Below are 23,107 nucleotides of genomic sequence, written 5' to 3' on the forward strand. Positions count from 1 at the left end.
TGCGCTTCCTCCATCTGAAGGCCAGCACTGTGGATGGGCAACACAGAGGCTGACAGTCCTGCTCCCAGCCCAGCTGCCCCATTGGGTGCGACTGCTTTGGCTGCCAGGCCAGGCTGCAGTTCCCATTGGCTTAAAGACAGAGAGGACCTGGTGTTCCCTGGCTTCCCTCTCAGCTGTCCATGCTCTCCCTTTCCTGCCATCTTACAGGAGGTTCTGGTTCACGCTTCTTGCCAAGGCTAGAGTCCTTCCACCCTCCTCCTCCATGATGGGTCTTCCATGCAAGTGTCCACTTCAGCTTCCTAACACACAGGCTGGATAGCGAAACCCCTGCCTTAAAACATCCCTGGCCTGATGTTGACAGTGGGAAAAGGACCAGGTCCCTGAGCATGATGTTCTGACCTCTGCTTCCTTTCCAGCCTCATCACCTGATATTGGGTGCATCAGCTAGTATCTGTGTCCCTGAAAACACCACCAATTTCCATGGTTCTGCCTTCTACCATTTCTTCAACTTAAAACCCTTCATCATTTGGAGTCTTGGTCAATAAAGCAGCCAGAGCTTCTCTGGTGCCCTGGGCTGAACTGCCCTCACACACTGACCCCCACATCCCTATGGACCACAGACCTGAGGGCCTCTGAGTAGAGAGCGGCTTTGCCCAGCTTTCAGCCTGCAGAGGCTGTTTGATGGGAGTGGGGCCCTTTGATCTCTTCTATGAAGCTTTTGGTATCCCCTCTAACCCAGCACTGCATCCTCAATGCAGCAGGAGCACTTAGCATTTGTAATCTGCACATACAAATTTATGTCTGCCTGACATGGCTTCACCTTTATCCTCTTTGGGCCAAGTCTCTACATTCTACAAAAGGCCTAGAATCTTTAGTTCCCAATGCCAGCACCCTCTCTCAGCCTGACCCACCAGTCACCCCTGAACCACAGGTGAGATGGCAGACTTAAACTCAGGAAGTGATCATGGCAGAAAATCCAGTGCCCCAGGCCTGCCCTAGCCATGAATTTCCTTCTTGTCGGACTGAAAGAGAAGGGCACAGCCATTTACTGCAGCTGTCACTTGTCTGCACTGGGCTGAAAAGCTTTACAACCTTCCTCTATTGCATCTCCCACAATCCCTTCCAGTCCGGCAGTGGACGTTACTCTTGTTCCACAGGGAAGTGAACTCCGGCTCCCAGAGCCCAGGTGTGATTGCCAAGGTCATGCAGCCTAGGGCTTTGAATAGTTTCTTGTCTGTTAATGCCAAGGTGCTCATTTCTCTCAGCCAACCCAAATATTAGATGGACTGATGCTCTATCTGCTTCCATCAAACAGCCTTTGCAGGCTGAAAGTAGAGGAGAGCCTCTTTTTGCTTGAGGAGGTCCTTAGTCTGTGACCTATAGGGGTGCAGAGGTCAGTGTGTGACGGCAGCTCAGCCGGGGTGCCCAGGAAAGCTCAGGGTGGGGCACTGCCTGTGTGCATAGCCACTCTGAGGCCGGCAGAGGGCGCAGCAGCACCTCTTCTGAAGTCTGGCCACTCTGGCCACAGCAGTTGCCAAGCCCTCTCAGTAGCACCAGCTGAGGGCTCCTGTCATTCTTTCCTTTGGAGGGTCCCCTGCTAACATTCTGAATGAACAAACCAGTTTGACTCAGTACAGAGGCCCCACAGTCCCCTGTTGTGGGTGCAGGTGGAAGGTCAGCTTGGGAGTCCTTGACTATTCAGAGGCCCCCCTCCCCCATCATCCCTCTCTTCCAGTTTCTCTGTCTTTTCTCTTGCTTTTCCCAATGCCCCCACCCGCCTCTTCCCATCTCCATTTCGCGGAGCCTGGCTGGGAGTGCATGTGACCACAGATAAGCCACTTTTTCCCACTGGTTGCAAAGTGAGGTTAGATCAGATATCTCCCATCCACCGCCCCTCCTTGACCTCTTCCTGCCCACCCCAGCCCTGTCTCTGCTCGCCTGCATGGCCCTCAGGAAGAGGAGAGCCAAAGCTGGAGAGGTGGCACTTGGCTTGGTTGGCAGCTCCAGAAAAGGGCTCTGTGGAAGAGGAACTCAGCTTTGGTTAAAAATGCAGCTCCAGGAGGGGGCTCAGCGGGTCTCTGCTCTTCCCTACCCCCGCCCACAGGGGTGCTCCTACAGGGAGGAGGTGGGGTCTGCTTCAAGCTTGTCTCTGAGCTTCCGGAAGAAACTGTGCAGTGGAAAACCCTGGAGCATGAGGTTCTCCAGGCTAATTGGGGTTGTCCTCAGCCCCTGTTGATGTGAGTGTGTAAAGACACAATCAGGCACTCAGGGGAAATCAGGGCCCCAGGGGTCTCCTCAGGAGGCAGCCCTCCTTGTTAGGGTGGCTGACCTTCGCCCCTTCCCTCCCCTCTGGGTCAATTCTCTTAATTTCGCAAATGACCCAGGCTCCCCTGATCCCCATGGCAGGGCCTCCCTCCCTCCCCCACCCCTTGCTGGGCAGGAAGCAGGAGTGCCCCCACTGGCCTCCCCCAGCTGACCTCACTCTGCCAATCACTCCACTCTCATTAGGCTCACTCCTCGGGGCTTGTCTCCAAGGACCTGCCCTTGCCTGACCTCTGAACTGGGGAACCGGGCTTCTCCTAAAGCAGAACACATTTGTTCCTGGATGATGGGTAAGGTGAGAGTCATTATCAAGGACTCCAGCGTCGCTGTGGCCGGGGACCATGTGCAGGACACAGGAGGCAGGCGGGGCGGGGGTGGTTACTGCCAGAGGAGGATGGTGCCCACCTCTGTTCAGAGGGCTGCTCCTTGGGGCATGTCTTTGTGAGAGCCTGTCTAGAGGCTCCTTCTTTTCTAATTCCTCTCTTAGGTTTTCCTATATGAAAAGTTTATTAGGAATTGTGCTCAGTTTACATCCACTCACTCATTACTGTCTTTGTTTTTGGAGGACCTGCCTCTCTCAGTCCATAGGCCTCGATTTACCTCCTCTACCTCTGCCCTCCCTCATCTTTCCAGCAGGGACTCAGAGCCTTACTTGGGCTGGGCAAGTGGGTGCTCTGAGCCTCACAAAAGGTCTCGGCCATGTGCATGGAGTGATGGCAGAAGCTGTGACTCCCAGACCAACATCCAGCCACCCCTCTGCAAGGCTGGCTTTTTAACCTCAGTGCCAAGAACCTAAGCAGGAAGGGGTAGACTGTCATCACTGTGGCTGAGAAGGCTCTGGGGGAGCACATGTGGGTAGAGAGGTATTTGCTTTGAATGACCTTAAAGGCCTGTCCCATCCCTGACTTTGAGGCTGCCACTCAGACTCCCAAGCTGGGCCCTGCACCTGAGCACAACACAGCATTGATAGGTCCTCTGTTCTGGCCCTAGCTTCCAGGTGGAAGGATGCATCCTTTACAGAGATGATGGAATGGAAGCGAGCTCCTTGGAGCATAAGCCAGCCATGCTCGGATCCTGTGGGAGTGGTGATTTACTGTTGGTTGAACAAGCTGAGCAGGGACTTGCCAAGAAAGCACAGTCTGGAGGGAGAAGGGGGCTTCAAGGTCAGCTCCCATCCAAACCAAGGTCAGGCCAGGGAAGCTCGGGGAAATAAATGAATCTCCCTAAGATTAGGCATAGGTTCTGCCAAAGCCAGGTCTGGGTTGGAAAGCCCTGGGCGAATGCATCTGGGCTCACAGGCTCTTTGGTCTCTGCAGGGGAGGAGGAAGGCCTGCCTGAGAGTGTGGGGAGTTTGGGGGTGGGGGGAAGGGCCAGTCGCTGGACGGCTCAGGCCTCAAGCCGACCAGGGTCCTTTCCCAAGGCCAGAAAGGCTGGGTGCGGAGGGCTAATGTGTTTCTCCCCATAAAGAGTTCCCAGGTCTTCCTTCCAGGAAAAAGGCAGCTCAGTTCCTGTTTCCCTGCCCCAGCCAACTTCCACACCAGAGAGGACCGGAACCGGAACCGTAGAAATCCCAGGTCCTCCGGTAATTAGGGCCGGCAGGAAGTGATCCGGGGAATTACCGGGGTTGGGTGCCCCACTGAAGGCCAGGGCTTTGGAAGGGCGGCTGGCTTGTAATCTCAATTTGTGATCGGTTGATTTTGTAGTTAGTTCCAAAAAGAAAAGTCAGCTCTAATTAATCTTGGACTTTGGAGTGCAGGGAAAACAGAGACCAGAGTGCTCAGGGCAGGGGCTGGGGTAGCACAAGGTCTCAGATCTGAGGCCCAGGTTTTAGTTTTCTTATCTGCTTTAATGCGAATGGTCTGGATGTCCCCACTGGGATTTCATGGCTTTCAAAGAAAATGCTGTCCCTACACTAGCAAGCTCCTGTGTATATGGCTTCCATCTGCACAGAGCATTCCGTGGGAGTGGGAACAGCATGGGAATAGCATGGGAACAGCATGGGAAACCTGGGGCTATTCAGGTCCTGCAGGAGCTGGAGGGGTGCAGGAAGGTTTCAGGAATAGCTGCGCAGCAGGTTGGGGCAAGCTGCCTCCTCCAGGCTTTTTTTGGGAGTCCTGAGACCATCCCAACTCCCCCGGGGACTCATTTGGGTGGAGTCAGTGCCAATGGGCAAAGCACTCCACTTCCTTAGTTCTTTGACAAGAGCCAAGTACTCCTCGTTCTCTGCCTTGGACTCTCCAGACACTGCTCCCAGAGGCTCAGAGAAAGGCCTGAATCCAGCCAGCTCTTACAAGAATGAAAACAGATCAACTGCCACCTCCTTTCCTTTCATTCATGGAGGGGTTTGGGGGAAGGTCTACTGGAAATCATCATGGGGCCTCCCAGGGCTGCTAAGAGGCAGACAGTAAAGTCATTGAGAACAGGGCTTTGGGATCACACAGACCTGGCTTCTTTATTTCCTAGCTGTGGACCTCGGGGAAAATGGTCTCTGTGAACCTCAGTCTGCTCATCCATAAGTTGGGAATTGAGTAAAACCTATCTTACAGGGTTGTTACAAGGATTCAGTAAGTTGATGGATGCAAAGTGCCTGGTACACAGCCTGGCTTGTTGAAGAGGCCAGTACGATAGTTAAAATTGCACAAGTTATCATTCTACAGAAGTGTAGGGCCCTTGCTCTGGCTGGCAGATCAGTATCCTCATGCCCTTTGGCAGAAGGATTGAGGAGGGGCAAGGAGAAGGGCCAGCAGGGCCACAGAATAAAGGCTGAGATGTCTGTGTAGGTGGGCTTCTGTCCCCATGCCCTTCCCCAGCCCTCTGGCTATCTCATCATAGGGCCCATCCCATCTCCTCCTGGGGGAATCCCTGTTTCTGGGGAGCCCCACAGGCCTCCAGGATGGGTAACTGTAGTCGTAAGCTGCTCTAGCCTGAAGTCCTCATGTTCCTCCTCCTCTGGCATGAAACCCACAGCCTGAAAGAAGGGAATGTGTGCTTCAGCCACGGCCCTTCATGCAAACCCTGAGGCTTAACATCCAGACCACCACAGGCATCAAATGCACCCCGACAGTGAGCCAGACAGACCAGCTCTGGTGTACTTAGAGATAAGCTCTCACCAGGTTTTGTGATCCACATTCAATCTGACAATACTCGTCAATCCTCTTGAAAGAGAGCCAAGGTTGTAATGTTTTAAACTCGCTTTGCATCTTGCAACGTATTTAAAGTAGATGAGTGTCATAAATTTGTATCAAATAGATACCACATGGGTGCACAACAATACTTGCAGTGTCTAGGCAGGAGGGCTGGCCCTGATTGGGGCAGGAGGCAGCACAGGGGCTGCTGGCCACACTGAGTTTTGATCTCAAGGAACTGGTGGAGAAGCTTGCCTTGCTGGTCTGGCTGGCCTTTGAGAGGATGCCAGGCCTAGTCCAGCTGCTGGGGGTGGTGGTGGACATTAGCAAACTTCACTGGCTGAGAGCCTGTGGTATGAGAAAGGTCTCCCCACATGTAGATCAGATCTCTGGGATAAAGCAAGGAAGTTCATGTGGGGGGCCCATCAGTTACTTCACAGGTGCCGCTCACATCCTGACCTGAAGAGGCAGTCACATGGCCCCTGTCTCAGCTTGGCATCCCCACCTGCTGGCGCTGTTCCTCCCCAGGGTGGTAGGGGAAGGCAAACTCATCTTCCCAGCCCCTGTGACCAAGCCACCCTTCATGTTAGTGCCTCCTCCCTGGGCCTTACTCCAAGCAGAGAGCAGAGCGTGGAGAAGAGAATAAAAGAGAGGACTTGATGGGCAAAAGAAGGGAGCGGGGATAGCCCTCCACATCCCAGAGAAACCATTAGTAGGTGGAGATTGGGAGGGGTTGGTCTGTGCAGTTAGCTTAGCCTGGGGTGAGCCCCCTGAGCAGACATTCAACTTCTGCACCAGGGCACAAAGTTGGCCACAGGGCTTGGACCTATGAGACCTGGTTTCTAATTCCAGCATGGTTGTTTACCAGCTGTGCAACCTTGGGCAAAGTGTTAACCTCTCTGTGCTTCTCATTTATACAGTGAATATAATGAGCTCCAACCACTGAGCCATGGTAAGAACTGAATAAGGTAGAATAAATGAACTTTCTAAACTAGAGATGTGAAATATTGCTGCACTTGTCACTGGGCACCAAAGACAAAAAGTCGCTTCATCTCAAGATTCAGAGGGAAAACAAACCACTGCCTGATCATGGTGATCACTGGGGTCAAGACACCTGCTGTCCCAGTGAGGCTGGGGCAGTGGGACAGGCACTAGTAGCCTCCCAAGGAATGACCTCCAGTCCCTGGTGGCAGGCTGTCTTCTGCTGGTCATAGTTCTCAGTGTCAGCCCTCTGGCCTCTGGTGGACTTGGAGGCAGTGGATAGTTGGTGGCAAGGTAAGGGACCCAGCAGAGTGAAGGCCAGCACAGAGGAAAGGGTGCCCAGACCAGCCATGGGCTGCTGCCTTTGCAAGGCTAGTGGCTCCAGTGGCACCTACTGAAAAGACTCAGCGACAGGTTGGGAGCTTGGAGGCAGTGGGGACCTTCCAGTGACCCAGAGAGGCAGTGACAGGTGTAATGGCCTCACACCCCTCCAGATTCCAGGACAAGAGGCCACTGGAGAAGAGCAGAGAGGGTGGTGTGGCAGAGAAAGAAGGGCTGGGGGGCAAGAGGCCAGCATGAAGGGATGGGTCTTCTCCTCAGTTCCCTGTGAGACCGAGGAGTGGGGATGCTTCTGATAAGCCCTGGATGTGGATGGAGAAAACACACGGATGAAGGTTCACGGAGACAGAGCCTCCTCTCAAGGCCAGGGCACGAGGCTGGGAGCTGCTCCTCTCTTAAGGGTATGGAGCCAACTCTGTTCACATAAGCCATGGCTTCCCTGAGCTGGAAGGGGTTTTAATCCAGTCTCCCAGCTGATATAGACACTTCTCTAAACACATCCCAGACCCGTCATTATCGAGCCTCTAATTGAACACCTCTGGTTACCAGAACTTCCTCCCTTCCTCCCAAGGCATCTGGCGATTAGGAAGCTCCCTCTTCTGGAGCTGGAATTGCTCTTCTTGTACGGTTTACTCATTGACACTTGCTCTACTTCTTTGGCATTTGTACAAGAAGTATGATCCCTCTTCCATGCTAGAGCAGGGTGACTCTGAGCAAACCTCCCGCTTCCTGGGGACAGGAAGTACTCCCCCATAAGCAGGCTTATGCAGGTCTTCTCTGCAAATTCAGTGTAGCCCAGGCTGAATGTTTCTTCCTACAATCTGAGTCTAGGATCGCCACTCTCCTGGGATCAGGCCCTCTAGCATCAGGACACCCTAACCCTAAGCAGAGGAGTCTCCATCCTCAGGACAGCAGACCCCATGCTCCTTTCTGGATGAATCACTCTTCCAGCCTGCAGCAGAATGCAGACACCTTTCATGGTATGATGCCAGCCAAGGGCATTGCTGTGATGCCTGGAGATCCTCTGCTGCTCTGCAACCCCTCCACAGCTTGAAAGAGCTGGCAAGGCTGCTAATGAAAAACTGACCCCGCATTGCACCAGGAGGCAGTAAATTTTATGAGTCTGTGTGAGTGGACAGAGGCAACTGCGGGGGTTGATTTCCACTTCCTGACACAATACAAATATCTTAGTTTATGTAGAACTAATTAAAGATCTCTCAGGTCTTGCCATTTCATTCACCAGGCACCCATAAAGCCATGTGGTGATGGCAGCCGCCTGACTGCAGGGTGTGAGGAATGTGCTTCGCCAGGAGTGATTCTTCCCTTTCCAACCTTCCTCCCCCTCCTGCTGCTGCCTTTCCTTCCTGCCTCTTTTCTCCTGCTGGAAGGCTCTAGTGGCTTCCCAGCCAGGGACTGGAGGGAAGGGATGGTGTCCTTACAGCAGGTGGTACCATGGGAAGGACCCAGACCTGGAATTGAACTCCTGCTTTGCCACTTATGAGCTAGGAGACTTTGGGCAAGCTCCAGTGCTGTGGTTTCAATGTGTCCCCCATAACTCTTGTGCTGAAAACTTAATCTCCAGTGAAACAGTGTTGAGAGGTGGGACCTTTAAGAAGTGATTAGGTTATGACAGTTCTGCCCTCATGAATACATATTCATGTTGCTTTCATGGGAGTGGGTTAGTTATCGTGGGAGTGGGATAGTTATCATGAGTTAGTTATTGTGGATGTGAATTAGTTATTGCAAGAGTGGGTTAGTTATTGTGGGAGTGAATTAGTTATTGTGGCAATGAGTTAGTTATTGTGGGAGTGAATTAATTATTGTGGGAATGAAATAGTTATTGTGGGAATGAGTTAATTATTGTGGGAGTGAATTAGTTATTGTGGGAATGAGTTAGTTATTGTGGGAATGAGTTTGCTATTGTGAGTGGGTTGTTTATTGTGGGAGTGGGTTAATTATTGTGGGAGAAGATTTGTTACCATGGGAATGTGTTTGTGATTGAAAGACTAGGTTAGTTATTGTGGGAGTGGGTTAGTTATTATGGGAGTGGGTTAGTTATCATGGAAGTGGGTTAGTTATCATGGGAATGGGTTAGTTATCATGGAAGTGGGTTAGTTATTGTGGGAGTGAGTTAGTTATCATGGGAGTGGGTTGGTTATTGCACGTTAGTTATTGTATTTGTGGTTGCGAGAGTGGGTTTGTTATAAAAGTGAGCCCAGGTTTCTCTTGCTCGTGTTCTCTTGTCCTCTCCTGCCCTTCCACTGTCTACCATGGGATGACACAACAAGAAGGTCCTCACCAGATGTGGGTCCCTTGACCTTGGGCTTCCCAGTCTCCACAATGGTAAGAAATCAGTTTCTTTTCTTTATAAATTACCCAGTCTGTGGTGTTCTGTTATAGCAACATGCAATGGACTAAGACACACAAGTTTCTGCTTTATTGAATAGGAGAATAGTCATACCAGCCTCATAGAGTGGTTTTAGTGCTAAAAATATTGCAGGTTGTGTTGAAAGACTGCCTGGACCATAGCACATGTTAAGTAGTGACTACCATAAAATTATTATTGCTATTACAGTTATTGTAATGACTGCTTCTGGGTCTTTGCTCAAATTGTTTACCTATCTAAAATATTGTTTGCTTTCAGATTTGCTGGTTGAAGGCTCACAGTGGTAGATTAAAAGTAGCCACAAGGCTGGCCGCAGTGGCTTACGCCTGTAATTCCAGCACTTTGGGAGGCTGAGGCAGGCGGATCATGAGGTCAAGAGATCAAGACCATCCTGGCCAACATGGTGTAACCCTGTCTCTACTAAAAATACAAAAGCTAGCTGGGCATGGTAGCTGGTGCCTGTATTCCCAGCTACTCAGGAGGCTGAGGCAGGAAAATCGCTTGAACCCAGGAGATGGGGTTTGCTGTGAGCCCAGATTGCGCCACTGCACTCCAGCCTGGAGACAGAGCGAGACTTTGTCTCAAAAAAAAGGCCACAAATCCTTTCTACTCCTCCAATGAAGAAGTAGAGCCTAAGACTCTTCTCACACTGATGCACATGACTTGGTCACGTGATTGCTTCAACCAATAAGACATTAGGAAATGTGATGCAAGTAGATCCATGAAAAGTCCTTATGCACTGGGACCTGCCTATTTTGAATGTTGCCCTGGACCTGCTGTGCCGTTAAGGAAGTCTGTCTAGCTTCCTGGAGGATAAAGAGGCCATGTGGAGAACAGGGGACCCCAGCCCACAGCCAGCATCGGCCACCAGATATGTGAATGGGGCCATCTTGCCCCCTCCCACACTTCCATCTGTCATTTGGTATGACTGCATGAGTGAAGCCAGGTGAGATTAGCAGAATTCCCAGATTGTCAATCCACAGAATTGTAAGAGAGAGTCAGTAAACTTGGAATAGTTTGCTACAGAGTGATAGATAACTGATACATTCACCCATTCATCAAGGTTGAGTTCCTCGGCTGTCTTGTCCCAGAATATTTCCCAGACTTGTCTCAACCTGAAATTTGTCTCTCCACCTCCTGTAATCACGCAGTACCTTGTGATGGGAGCACTTATTAAAGTCTGCCTTCACTGGGGTTATTTGTGCAGGAAAGCTTCTGACTCTGGCTTGTGAGAGCTGGACCCCTCCACCTCCTACAACCTTGCTCAGCACAGAACTCTGCCTAGTGGATCCCAGTAGTCTGGCTCCTACTTATCAGGAGCTTGGGGTGCCAGTGAGACCCTGGCCTGCCTCAGTACAGGCACAGCCACCTAGGTTGACAGGGAGAGACCCTCTTGGGTCTGAGGTCCAGTAGGCCATGGATTTGTCCAAAGTCCTGCCCCACTTGGGTCCTCCCCCTCCATCTTACCTTCCGGCCGTGGTAGCCCTGGATCCCTGGATCTCCCTGAGGAAACAAAGAGAAGGCCATAAGAACTTTTTATTTCCCTGCCAAACTTTGACTTGTGCTGTTTCCTACACAATACTATTTATTCCTCTTCCTCTCAATGACTCCCAGTCCCACTACCCCTTCAATACCCATCTCCAGCCTTCCCAGGAGCAACAGCTCTTAGCTTCCTCTGAGGCCAACACAGATTGTTCTACTCTTGAGAACAAACTCCACTTTGCAGAGGCTGAGGAATGGTGGGAAGACTCAGTTGGGTAGGGTCCCGGGAGACCTGACTCTGTTGAACATGGATGGACAAGTCACTTTCCCCCAGGGCTCTTAGCTTCTGCATTCATAAAACCAGTGCTTGGCAACTTCTAGTCTCCAGAGCCCCAGGGTCCCCAGAGAGCCTGTTTGACACTGTGGGCTTCTGGGTGAGTGTTCACAGGAGACTGGATGACCCTAGAGGTCTCTTCCTATTCTGACAACTTACAAAATACTGTTTTATTGGGATATGGTGACAGTGTTCTGGGCATGAGCTTACAGTTTCCAGCTAGACGCTATGCTCCTTGGAGGGTGGACTGTGCCTTCAATGCCTGCTTCATTGGCCTGAGCACACAAGCAGTGCAATTCTTATTGGAACCAAGTTAGTTCCTAAGAGAAGGGTGGTGTTTTGGAACTGGGTCAAGCTTGATCCATCTCTCAGCTGAGACCCCTCTCCTCTCCTGCCTCAGTCACCTTCTGTGCTGCATCCCCTTCCCTCCTGCAGGGAATTCTCCCACCTGTTCAATGCATCACCCAGAAGGACACTCACCTTTGGTCCAGGAGGCCCAGGTAAGCCCTGTGGAACCAAGAAAAAAAAAAAGGGTGAGTGGAACTGGTTTCCACTGGTAAATGGTTGGGGCTATCCATACTTAACAGTGGACCCTGGGGGCAGAGTAGCCCCCAACAGCTATGGCAAAAGAATGTGCATGCTACACAACAGGTCTAGGGGATGACAAAAGGGGATCTGAAACCTGCTGAGGGCACGTACGGATAACAGGCTTATGTTCTTCTTTGCAGTCATGTGGGCGCCACGGGCAACTCTGCTGTGTGCACCCATGGAAAGTAGGTCAGCAGCATCATGCTGAATTGAGTGTGGTTTGGTCCAGATCCTCACTCACCCACCTCCTAACTGGAACCCCTCGCTAGATAGCCAGGCTTGCCCAGCAGAGCCTTGCTTTTGCCCTTGGTCCTGCCTACTGGCAGAGGGGCCCTCTCTCTCCTTCTGCTTGGGGTACTGTGGGCATGGCAGCTGGCCACAGTGAGGTGGTGTGAGCTGAGGGAGAGGCCAGGGAAGGCTGGCTCCACCACAGCCTCGGGTGTAGATGCGGACAGCAAGCGTGGGCTGGAGAAAGCCTTGATGCCTGAGTGGTCTGTTGCAATTGGTTTAAAAAACATATTCTCTGGTTTTCTTTTTCTTCTTTTTCCTTCGGTGTTTGTTGTTGTTGTTGTAAACAACCCAACAAAGCAAACCACCTGGCGTGGGTTCAGTCAGCGAGAGCCCAGTGTGTTGGGAGGGGTGGGGTGGAAAGCGTTCAGCAAAAAGTGAATTTTGAGCACTTTTTCGTTTTCTTGGCTTAGTTTGGTTGAGGGGTTTCCCTTTCCTTCAGGTTTTCCCGTCTAAAAACTGGTGGAAATAAGATAAATCTCACTCTCTGGGGTGCTGGGGAGAAATTGGGGAAAAATTGAGAATTCACTGCGTGGGTCAAACATTGCAGGGGTCACCGTGCTGGCCTTCCCAAACAAGGTGGGTGCCCTGTTGGGACGTGGCTGTTTTCTAGCCCAGGGATCCCCTATAACAAGCTTGGAGATTGAAAGCTGGGCAGCCAAGGGGTCCAGACATGCAGCCAGGCCATCTAGAATGCAGCTGCATACACAGAGGACTGTTTGCTGGGGACATTCTGGCCTAGCGATTCCACCTCTGGGACTCTGTTCCAGCCAAACTATCAGAGATGCAAATAAACATCATCTTTGTCTATGTTCCATTCTTTTCACAATGAATTTATGGTGTTTTTGTCATAAGAAGGAAAAACAGGCTTTGTTTCTACCATGTGGGAAAAACGTGATTAAAAAGGCATTTGCCCTTTACCTGCCTCTTCAATATCATTAGTCTTATGGGTGGGTGGAAGCCCCGTTTTCTCTGAAGTCTGGATACCCAGGGAAAGAGTGGAGTCTTAGCCAGGGCTTGGACATGGGTGACTTGGTGGCCACCGGGCTTGACCTGTCACTTGAATGTGGTTCAGTCTGGAGGGGTGCCAGTTGGCCTCTCTGGAGCCCTCCAGGCAGTGGCCCTGTAGGCTTGACACATCTTCAAGCAGTGGCCCTACAGGCTTGACACATCTTCAAGCTTGGCATGGGGCTCTCAGGTGACTGGACCTTCAGCTCAGCTGGCAGGTGGCCCAGCAGTGTGAAACCCACACATACCCCTGGAAGGCCTGGTCACTGGGGTGCCAGGTAGTTGGCTGAACCCTCACTACCTCCTTCAAAATCCACTGCCCCTGACTCAGGTTTTCCTAAGGGGCTCAGGGATAGCCATCAGAGGTGCCCTTGGGAATTCTCTTTCCAAATTCCCCTCTACTGGGGCTGGGAATGGGACAGTCCATTAGTGGTCTCTTTCCTGGAAGGCAGGGGACATGGCCCGAGCTGTGTTTCAGAGCCAGAGTGCAACAGGTGGTGAGCGTGATGGGGAGGAGTAGCCCCTTGTGTGCTTCACCCACATCCAATGGACTTTCCAAGACATTTCTGCCTTTTTTAGGGGACCCACTGTCTATTCAAAGTTAGGAGGCTTCCAGAGAGTTCTTGGGACAAGTCTTGAAGGAGAGAGGAAGGGGATACTTACAGGTGGCCCCATAGGCCCTGGCAGTCCTGGGTGCCCCAGAGGTCCACTGGGTCCAGGGGGCCCTGGGGGCCCTGGTGGACCTTGGATGCTGGCCTGGCTCTGTTCACCCTGAGGTTTGTGAAAACAAATGTTAGAGGGAAGGCTCCCAAAGCTGCAGACCAGCTCCATCCTTACTGCCATGCACCCCATGAAGGCCTGCTGTGATTTCTGCTGGGAAGGCAGTGGTGATGGCGGGAGGAGATGGTGGCATGATGGTGATGATGCTGTGGTGGTGGTGATGACATGCAGGGGCTGGTGGCAGTGAGAAGAAGGCCAAGACATTAGGTCCCCGAAGGTGGGGCTTCCAAAGAGGACTTGCTGCACAGAGCAGCCACGTAGAGATGTTCTGCAGATGGCAGAGGCAGAGGAGTGGGTGAGAGATAGCCCCTGGCCCAACCAAAGGCCTGCTCCCACCCTGGCCAGATGGCCGGAATCTTTGGGCTGGGCTTACATCTGTCACCTTCCCTGTGTGGTGAGGCACAGGGTCTCCCCAAGCCCCAGCCTCTCAGCCACAGAATGGGAACAATAGCCCTCATTTCCTGTCTCAGCTTTTTGCTGTTTTGACTATCTGCCCCAGAGGATCAAATGGGATCCTTAGGTCAAAGCCCATGGAATTTTGTTTCGCTCAGTAAACAACCGAGCAGGAGACTTTACGTACAAAATTCGGATGGCTTCTGATGAAACACTGGGGACCCTGGCTGTGCTGGGCCCACATTCCTATGTCCAAGGAGTGGCTGACCTTTAAGTGGGGCCTGAGTTCTCTGGCTGCTTTTGTCCTCTCCCTCCTAGCCCTTGTCACACACAGCCTGCTTCTGTTACTTAGGGGATCTACCTGGCCTCAGAGGAAAGTTGAGCCTCAGTTTTGTTGAAAGAGTTTGGAAGCTGTGTCGAAGTGCTTTATGCTTTGCGGGGAGGCTGTTATCATTCCCTTGTCTCCTCCGCCACCTTCTCTGAGCCCAGCCTGCACCACACACCATGCCTGTCCCCAGAATGGACTGTGAGCCCAGGGAGGTAGGGATGGCATCACACTCCCCTGGGAGGAGGAGATGGCCTGGTGCTTGTGACCCAGATCTCAGGGCAGGGGCAAGGCAGAGTCATCCTAGATCTAAACCAACTTTGGTTCCCTGGTTTATTATTTTCTGTTTTTGTTTGTTTTGACGGAGTTTCACCTTTTGTTGCCCAAGCTGAAGTGTAGTGGCATGATCTCAGCTTACCACAACCTCCGCCTGCTGGATTCAAGTGATTCTCCTGCCTCAGCCTCCCGAATAGCTGGGATTACAGGTGCATGCCACCATGCCCAGCTAATTTTTGTATTTTTAGTAGAAACGGGGTTTCATCATTGGTCAGGCTGGTCTCAAACTTCTGACCTCAGGATCCAACTACCTTGGCCTCTCAAAGTGCTGGGATTACAGGCGTGAGCCACGGCTCTCAGCCTGGTTCGTTATTTGATAAATGACCTCTTCGGTCAATCTGGGCTTAGCTCTTGTGAGGAGGGGACCATCCCTGCAGACGGGCTGAAGCAGAACTTCCTGGCAGCTGTGGGAGCTCCGGGCTGGATGCTGGGGGGTGCAGGCGGCTGGGGTTCCAGGCCGGCCCACCTTTCTCAGAGGATCTCAGCAAGCCCCTATGACACACTGGGTCTCCAGCTTCCTCATGTGAGGAGGGCAGCTGATGATGCTTGCTGCAAACTCTAGAGGGAAGCCGTGGTGATAAACAGGAGTGTACAACCTGGGAATGAGAAATGGAAGCTTTCAGCAAGACCTGCTAGCACCAGCTTGTGGCTGGAACACCTGTGGGCAGATGGCATCCAGCAGCATCACTCTGGGATCCAGGCCTTATCCTGCCACACTCTCTGCGAAGCCACTTTAGGGCTCAGGGTGTCGGTGGCAGAGGAGGCAGGTGCCGAAATCACTTCGGTGGCTGCCCTGCCTGTAGGTCATTGATAAGTCTCAGGTGGCACTGTCTCTTCTGAACTGAGAAAGGCTTCACTAAGCCTCAGGCCTTAAGAAGGGACAAATGCAGCCTCCTTTTCAACCACATTAAATCTGATTCAGCTGCTTGGGTCCCAGAACCACCTCAGAATCCTGTACTTTTTGTGTTTATGTTTTTCATGGTGTTTCTACATTCACAAGATGGGGGAGGCTTAGTCTGAAGCAAACTCCCGAATTCTAGAATCTTCACAACGTTGCAAGTCTTGCGTTGCAGAAGAGAAAACTGAAGCTCCGAGAAGTTGAATTCCCTGATCAAAATCACAGGGGAATTCACGGTGGTGCCAGGACCCAAACTTGGAACTTCAGATTCTTCCTGTTCTTTCCTATTTGGAAAGTCCCCAGCAGAAAGGGCTCACCCTCTACTCTTTCTGCACTTTGGAAATGACCTCCAGTGCCATCTGCAAAGCACATCATATCTCATCTAAAGTTTCTTTTTTCAGCGAATCTTAGACCCAATGTTTAAGTGGCTTGCAGAGCCTGTAAAATCAATATTGGTTTATTGATAGGAAATGGACAAGCATTTTTATGTCCATCGTGGCCGACAGCGTAAAAAACCTGATTCTGGAGGCAGAGTCTGCAGCAGGCAGCTCAGCAGCTTCTTGTCTTCTTTCTCTACTTTGGAAAGCAGGTCAGGGTAGTACAAAAAGTTCTGGCTTAACCTCTTGCTCTTGAAAAGGGAGGCAGTAACATGCAGCAGCCAGGACAGAATCCTGCACCCCTCTCATTTTCTTCCTTTGCAAAGCGGGGATAATGAGGTGGCTGGTGTGGGGAATGCATGAGATAATTTGCGTAGAATTCTCACAACAATGCCTGGAACCCAGCAAGAGCTCAACAAAGAACAGCTGATACAGCTACGGCCTGGAGGTCACTGCCATTGGGGCCCCGAGAGTGGCTATTCTGAGTGTGGACTCAGTTCTCCTGAAATGGGGTCCGGCATGGGCTTGGGTGGGTGACAGGGGTGGGCCTGGTGCTTCTCTGTGCTGCCAGCAGGCCCCCTGAGTAACCAAGCTCCAGTGAGTGCTCGGGCACACAGAGGCTCTCGAGGATTTGGCTGGCGTAAGGTGATACACGGCCTGCAGGCTCGGGTGGCACTGGAGTCACGTGTCCCTCTGTATTTTTAGCTGTTAATTGGAGGGAGTTTTCAGCCTTGTTCAGTCAGGTGCCTAAACGTCCAGGCCCTTGGGCTCCTGACTGTTGAGTCACGCCGGATGGTGACTCGAGGCTCTATGGTCAGGCTTTAGAAAGCAGGTCAGCCCTGCCACTGCTGGTGTCCCTTTACTGGGTGGGGGAACCCAGTGCAGTGTGAGAAAGGTGAGGAGCACGGCGGGCCACCCGGCCTGGAATCAAGCTGTGGTCTCTTGAGGAGCAGTGGCCTGATGGCTTTGCTGTTTGTGATCTGCCCCTGTCCCACCTCCTTGAGCTCAGAAGGCAGGAAGAAGGAAGCAGTTGCCCACAAGTTGGCTGTGGACTACATTCCCTCCACAGATTCCCTTCCCTTGCTCCCCAAACTCCGGTTACGAGGGGTCAGATGCTAAGCGGTCTACTCTTCTAAGAAGAGAGGAGTTAGGTCCAGCCGAGAGAGCCCTAGATGGAGGGTCTGAAGACCTGACTTCAATTCCAATTCTGTTTCAATGCCAGTTTCCATCCTGCCTCTTACTGTTAATATAACCTTGGGCAAATCAATTCACTTCTCTGAGCCTCAGTTTCCTTATCTCCAAAATATGGATAGTAGTAATAATAACAGCCAACAATTATGTCTCTTAAACAGTGCCAGGAACTATTCCAAGTGCTTTATATATCAACAAAAGCCCTATGAAATAAACACCGTTATTATCCATATTTTATAGATGAAAAAGCTGGGGCACAGAGAGGTCAAGTAACTTGCCCCAAATCACACAGCTAGTTACAGGCAGAGAGACTGGGTACAAATTTCTGCTCTGCAATGCACTGGCTGTGTGACCTTGGCAACTTGGTTAACCTCTCTGAGCCTTGATTTCCTCATCTGTGAAATAAGGATGATCATGCCTGATTCATTAAACTGTTGGAGAATTAAATATAACCAGGCCTGTGAAATGGGTAACAGGGTGCCTGGCACACACTGACAGCTCTTGTTGGTGGCTGTTATGAGTAATCATTGTGTGGTAGTAGTTGTGTGTCTCCTGAGGTGTGTGTGTATTTCCATGTCTATGGCATCCGTGGACCTATTTTTTTTTTGAGATGGAGTTTCGCTCTTGTTACCCAGGCTGGAGTGTAATGGCGTGATCTCGGCTCACTGCAACCTCCGTCTCCTGGGTTCAAGTAATTCTCCTGCCTCAGCCTCCCGAATAGCTGGGACTACAGGCATGCACCACCATGCCCAGCTAATTTTTGTATTTTTAGTAGAGACGGGGTTTCACCATGTTGACCAGGATGGTCTCAGCCTCCCAAAGTGCTGGGATTATAGGCGTGAGCCACCATGCCCGGCCCGTGGATCTATTTTTGTCTAATTTAATTTTACTGAATTGGAGTGAGGTTCTGGCCTTGTCTACAGCCCCAGCAGGTTTGCCAGGACCCTCGGGAAAGCCAGACCACACGTGGTCTGGACAAATGGGAAGTGTCTACCTGGAACGTCCGCCTTTTTATGACCGGGGGTGGAGCCAGTCGCACTGAATTGAGGAGAGGCAGCAGCTGAGGAGAAAGATGAGTTGGAGGGCCAGAGGGCAAAGGCCAAAGATCCCAGGTATTCAGATTGATGCCGAAAGTCGCCAGGAGGGCAGGGCAGCCAAGAGGGAACCGAGCAGAGGAAGAGAGAAGAGAGATTAGCGTGCACATGAGCAGCGGGAGGAAGGAGTGGACAGGGTACTCTCCTGGCTTGAGGGTGCAGAGCGGAGCTTGTCCTTGGATGGCACAGCTGTCCCCTGGGAGGAGCTGTGGTCATCACCCGGCCTTGCACTCCAGGTCGGAGTTTAGGGTGTTGGCCAGCAGCCCCCGGAATGGGACAGTGCCCTCCGCCATGGCCAGCCTTGCCCTCTGTGGCCATGCTGGGCTGCAGAGGCTACTGGACATGCAGCCCAACATTGCACTGCCGGCCCCACCCGTCCCTGCTCGCTGGACAGAAGGGAGCCAACTCAGAGGTTCTGGCCAGGGAGCCACCAGGCCAGCAAAATTGGTACTTGAAGCTGGGCTGGTGTGTGGCTGGTGGGTTCTTTTTTTGGTTGAGCAAGAAAGGCTGGTGTCAGCACATGTGGGAGGGTGGTCAAGGGCAGTGCCAAGCTTGGCTCCTCGGGCTGAGCTGGCTGAGGGTGCGGCCACTGTGGGCACATGCTAAGTGCTGCTGAGGGCTCACCCTGGGGCTGGAGGGCCTGGAAAATAGAGGCTGGGCAAAGATGTCTCCAGAAAGTTCAACCGCGTTTTTGAGGGAGGCAACTTGCAATCCTATTATCTAACGTGATTTTCATTTCTGGAAGTTCTTGCAGCTTCCAGTCCCTCTACTGCTTGAATCTGAGCAACCCCTGGCTTTAGGAGGCCCTTAGAGCCCACGCGAAAATAAAAAGATGGCATACACTGTCATCAACCGCTTGGTTTTGAAAGCACTTAAATCACAAGCGACTCCCAGGATGAGCATTACAAACCAGGAGCTGCTTGGGCTGCGAGTGTGCCCAGCTGGGGATCGGGAGCCCAAGCGTAGCCTTTCCAGGTTGCAGCTGCTGCCTTCTGGGGCAGCAGTCGCACACAGAGCTCCACCTGCTCCCACTGCCGGGGCCTGGGGATGTGCAATGTTGGGCTGTATGTTCAGGAAGCCTCTCAGGGGAGAGGGGCCAGGAGACCTTCTGGAACCTACAAACCTTCAAGGAAATTATCTGGCTGGAGCGCAGAGCTGCTGGCATGCTGCTTAGGCACTCCTAGTTTGGGAGGGGATGGAGTTGGCAGAGACAGGGCAACAGGGAACATGAGGGAGAGCCCACAGACACCAGCTCCCCTGCTCCCCACCCCTCTCTTCTCCTTCCAGCCACAGGCTGGAATGGAGGAAGAGTCACCTGAATCTCTTGGTGTCTTCTGGGCCTCGAGACCTGCCACTCCAACCCTGCCTGCAGACCCCTTGCAAAGCCAACAGATCTCTAGAAACCCCCTGATTTCCTACCCTCTTTAAATAAACTTGCTCTGCCCCTCAGCTGGGACCCCAAATCTACTCCCTCGCCCCACATCTGACATGCTCCCCAGAGTGCCACTGTCAGGAGGCCATGTTTCACTGCACCCTGTGGCCAGGGGTCTTCTCCAACCTTCTGTGACTACGCCCTTCCCTTCCCTTGCGTTGGGCTGAGGGTAAGAGCGCCCTGCACCCACCCCACCCCAGGTGCTCACTAAGGACAGGTGACACCACCGAAGCCTCTGCTATTGTATTGTTTTGTGCAGGGGATGCTGTCTTCTTTCGGGTAACATAACAATCCTGTGAGCCCATCGTTTCAAATACACACAGCTGACCTTCTATTATTGTATCAGGATCAGGCTTCCCGGAACACTAGGGCCCCTGCATCCCTGGAGCACATGCCGCTGACAGGCTGGCTCTGCGCTGCTGCCGGCCTGCCTGCCTCCCTCAGCCCAGGCCCAGCACTGCCGCAGCCTTAAACCCATCCCAGCCTCTCACGTACCAGGCTCACAGTGGTTCCTTTGCCCAGGAATCCAGAGCTCAGGCCTGCCTTCCAGCCTCCTGAGGGTCTGCGCAGAGGCTGGGCCTGTTAGCATGGCCCTCCTGACAGCCTTTTGGAGTCAAGTTGACACTGAGCCTTGCTTATGTCTGTCTCCACTCCCAAAATCCCACTACCTGGACTGGCTGAGCACCATAAGGCACGTGACAGAGGGGAGGGACACCTAAAGATGCCCATCCTCCATCCCGGCTTCCAGGTCTGGGAGCAACGAGGCCAATCCACAAAATGAGGGGCATTTTTTCTGGGTCCAGCTCACTGGGGCTCCTGCTGGAGGAAGCTGTGCATATCTTGCTCTCCCCTGTCCCAAGTTGGACCCTGCTGCTGGAACACAAGTGTGAAGATTCCTAACAGGACAGCAGCAGTCTTTTGGGTTCTGCATCTTGGGGTGGAGCAAGGAAAAGGAAGGAGCAGGTGGGGGTGGGCAGAGCAACCACCTCAGCCTGAAATCCCCACCCTGCTTAGAGAAGGGTTTCCTCTGATCTTAAAGAGGCCAAGGAGAGACTTTATCCTTGAATTGCTACAGTCCATCCCTGATTATCTCCCATTATTGAGGTTTGGATCTGAAATACCATCATCTGATACAATGACTAATCTCAAAGTCCCACTTTTTTGGCCACGGCTAGGCTACCAGACACTCCCCTTCCCCCTGTCACACATGCTGGATGGGTGGGGAGTCAAACAGACTCACACAATCGGTGCTGCCTCAGAGGGCAAAGTGCAGAGGAGCCACAGAGCTCCAGACACACAGCAAGAGCCTCCAACATACCGAGTCGGACGTACATACAAAGGGGCAGATGTACAGACACGCACAGGTGATGAGCAGCTCCACATGGCACATGGCCGGAGAAACACATCAGCTGCTCCCGCCAGACACACTGCCACCCCAATCCCCACTCTCTGATGGGTTGAGAGCAGAGGGTGCTGGGTACTCCTGTTCCCCCACACTCTGTTAGGAACTGGAGACCCCAGGGAGATGAGCCTGGGCTGGGGGCTATGACCCAGGGATGGATTAAAGGACTCTGCTCAGTTTTAGGGGTTCACTTACCCGGTGTGGGTACTCTCCACACTGACCCTGGGAAGGAGAGGGAAGGGGAAGGGGGTGTTAGGCACTTGCTGGGGCACCTGTCTCTGAGGCACCCCCAGGGCTTCAGGACATGCCTCACATCTCATCACTTACCGGCCCTTCTGCTCTAGTTTTGGTCTGAGCCCTCTGAGGCAGGAGAACTAAGTCCCTCCCTTGCCCCTGGTGAGAAGCAGGGAAGAAACTTCCAGGGACTGCCTGGAAGTGGCCCCATGGAGCCAAGGGGCGAGGCTTCACTTTATACCACTTGCCATATGGCAGAGTCGGGAGTTATGCTCCATGCCTACTTAAAGGTTGACCCTCTAGGCAAGTCCACCCAACATCCCTGAACAGGAGCCCCTAGATGGGAGCATCTGGCACCATGGGGATCCCCAAGCCACCTTCTCTGAGCTGGGAGCGCCAGGCCCCTGTACCAGCCACCTAGGGGCAAGCACAGCAGAGTCTCTATCAGAAATTCAACAACACAGAGAGGGCTGGATGCCAGGCCAGTGGTTTACAGATTGATGCCTCAGAATCCCAGAGGCTCATGGAGGTGTCAGGGAACACCATGGGGTGATAGCTGGGAGGGGCCAGAAAGAGGCTGAAGAGGGCCAGGCTCCAAGAGGACCCCTGGAAAAAGATGTCACCCGGGCCAGGCTCCAAGAGGAACCCTCACTCCAAGAAAAAGATGTCACCAGGAGCATCGTCAACTGAATCTGTTATGCCGCCCCTCAGGGTCTGTCAATTAAAACTAAAGCTTGAAAATAACCGCTATTGACCCCTTTCTGCTGGTTGGGAGGCCATTTCCTGAGATGGTGCCTCTAGGAAACCTCCATTGCTCTTACCTTTTCTCCTTTTTGTCCCTGAGGTCCCTACAAAGAGACGGAGATGAGAGAGTTAGAAACCGAAGCTAAGGTCACAGCCACCCGAAGCTTCTCTGCTAGGAAATAGAAGGACGAGGTACCAACCGGCTGTCCTGGGGGACCTGTCAGACCCTGTGGGAAGCAAACACACACAGGTCAGTGGGCAGACAGAAGATGACCAATTGGGGACACCTGCCTGGGTAGAGACTGGGGCTTTTTAGAACTCCTGGAATCCCGAGGGCTGAGCTCTGCCAGCCATGGCCAGGTCTTCCCATGCCCACCATGTTCAAGGTGGTGTGGCCTCATCTGAAGAGCCTCAGCTTCTTCACCCCCTAGTGGGCAGGACTAGGGGCTGTGATGAAGGACAGATGGCATCTTTCATCCATTTCTCCAACCACCAGCATCTCATGGGCCAGCTATGGAGGGGCTGCACCTAGATGTCAGGGAGTTTTCTGCTCAATGGGACACCCTGCCTCTTGCACACCAAGCCTCTGGGAGATACTAGTGCATTCCATCTTCTGCCTCCCAGGCTGCAGTGAAGCCCACTGAACCAGAGGGGTTTTGGCCTGGAGGGCTGGGCCAGTGTCTCAGACACTGGGAGCCTTGGAGAAACCTTTGGCAAAAAAAAAAAAAGGAAGCATGAAATTGGCAACTGAAGCCATGTTCTGGACTTCTTGAAGGAATATAAGGGGCCTTAGCTGGGCATGGTGGCTCACGCCTGTAATCTCAGCCCTTTGGGAGGCCAAGGCAGGAAGATCTTGGGAGTCTGAGACCAGCCTGACCAACATGGAGAAACCCCCCCTCTACTAAAAATACAAAAATTAGCTGGGCGTGGTGGCACATGCCTGTAATCCCAGTGACTTGGGAGGCTGAGGCAGGAGAATCTCTTGAACCCAGGATGTGAAGGTTGCATGAGCTGAGATCGCACCACTGCACTCCAGCCTGGGCAACAA

General features: G+C 52.5%; 1 protein-coding gene across 11 annotated transcripts in view; it reads right to left on the minus strand.

The window, feature by feature from the left end:
- COL13A1 (collagen type XIII alpha 1 chain) overlaps positions 1–23,107 on the minus strand; it is a 90,799-nt gene that overhangs the window by 42,743 nt on the left and 24,949 nt on the right. For 9 of the 11 annotated variants that reach the window (XM_078345679.1, XM_078345678.1, XM_078345675.1 and 6 more), the window contains exons 9-15: positions 22,260–22,286; positions 22,137–22,163; positions 21,277–21,303; positions 18,148–18,213; positions 13,517–13,624; positions 11,450–11,476; positions 10,621–10,656 (exon numbers count right to left, since the gene is read on the minus strand). In XM_078345679.1, the coding sequence (XP_078201805.1) occupies positions 10,621–10,656; positions 11,450–11,476; positions 13,517–13,624; positions 18,148–18,213; positions 21,277–21,303; positions 22,137–22,163; positions 22,260–22,286 (318 nt within the window). Of the gene's footprint in view, positions 1–10,620; positions 10,657–11,449; positions 11,477–13,516; positions 13,625–18,147; positions 18,214–19,370; positions 19,428–21,276; positions 21,304–22,136; positions 22,164–22,259; positions 22,287–23,107 lie in introns of all 11 variants that reach the window. The other 2 variants (XM_078345671.1, XM_078345677.1) reach the window with 2 other exon arrangements.

This window comes from Callithrix jacchus, chromosome 12 (assembly GCF_049354715.1).
Source record: "Callithrix jacchus isolate 240 chromosome 12, calJac240_pri, whole genome shotgun sequence".
In the NCBI taxonomy this organism is placed as follows: domain Eukaryota; kingdom Metazoa; phylum Chordata; class Mammalia; order Primates; family Cebidae; genus Callithrix; species Callithrix jacchus.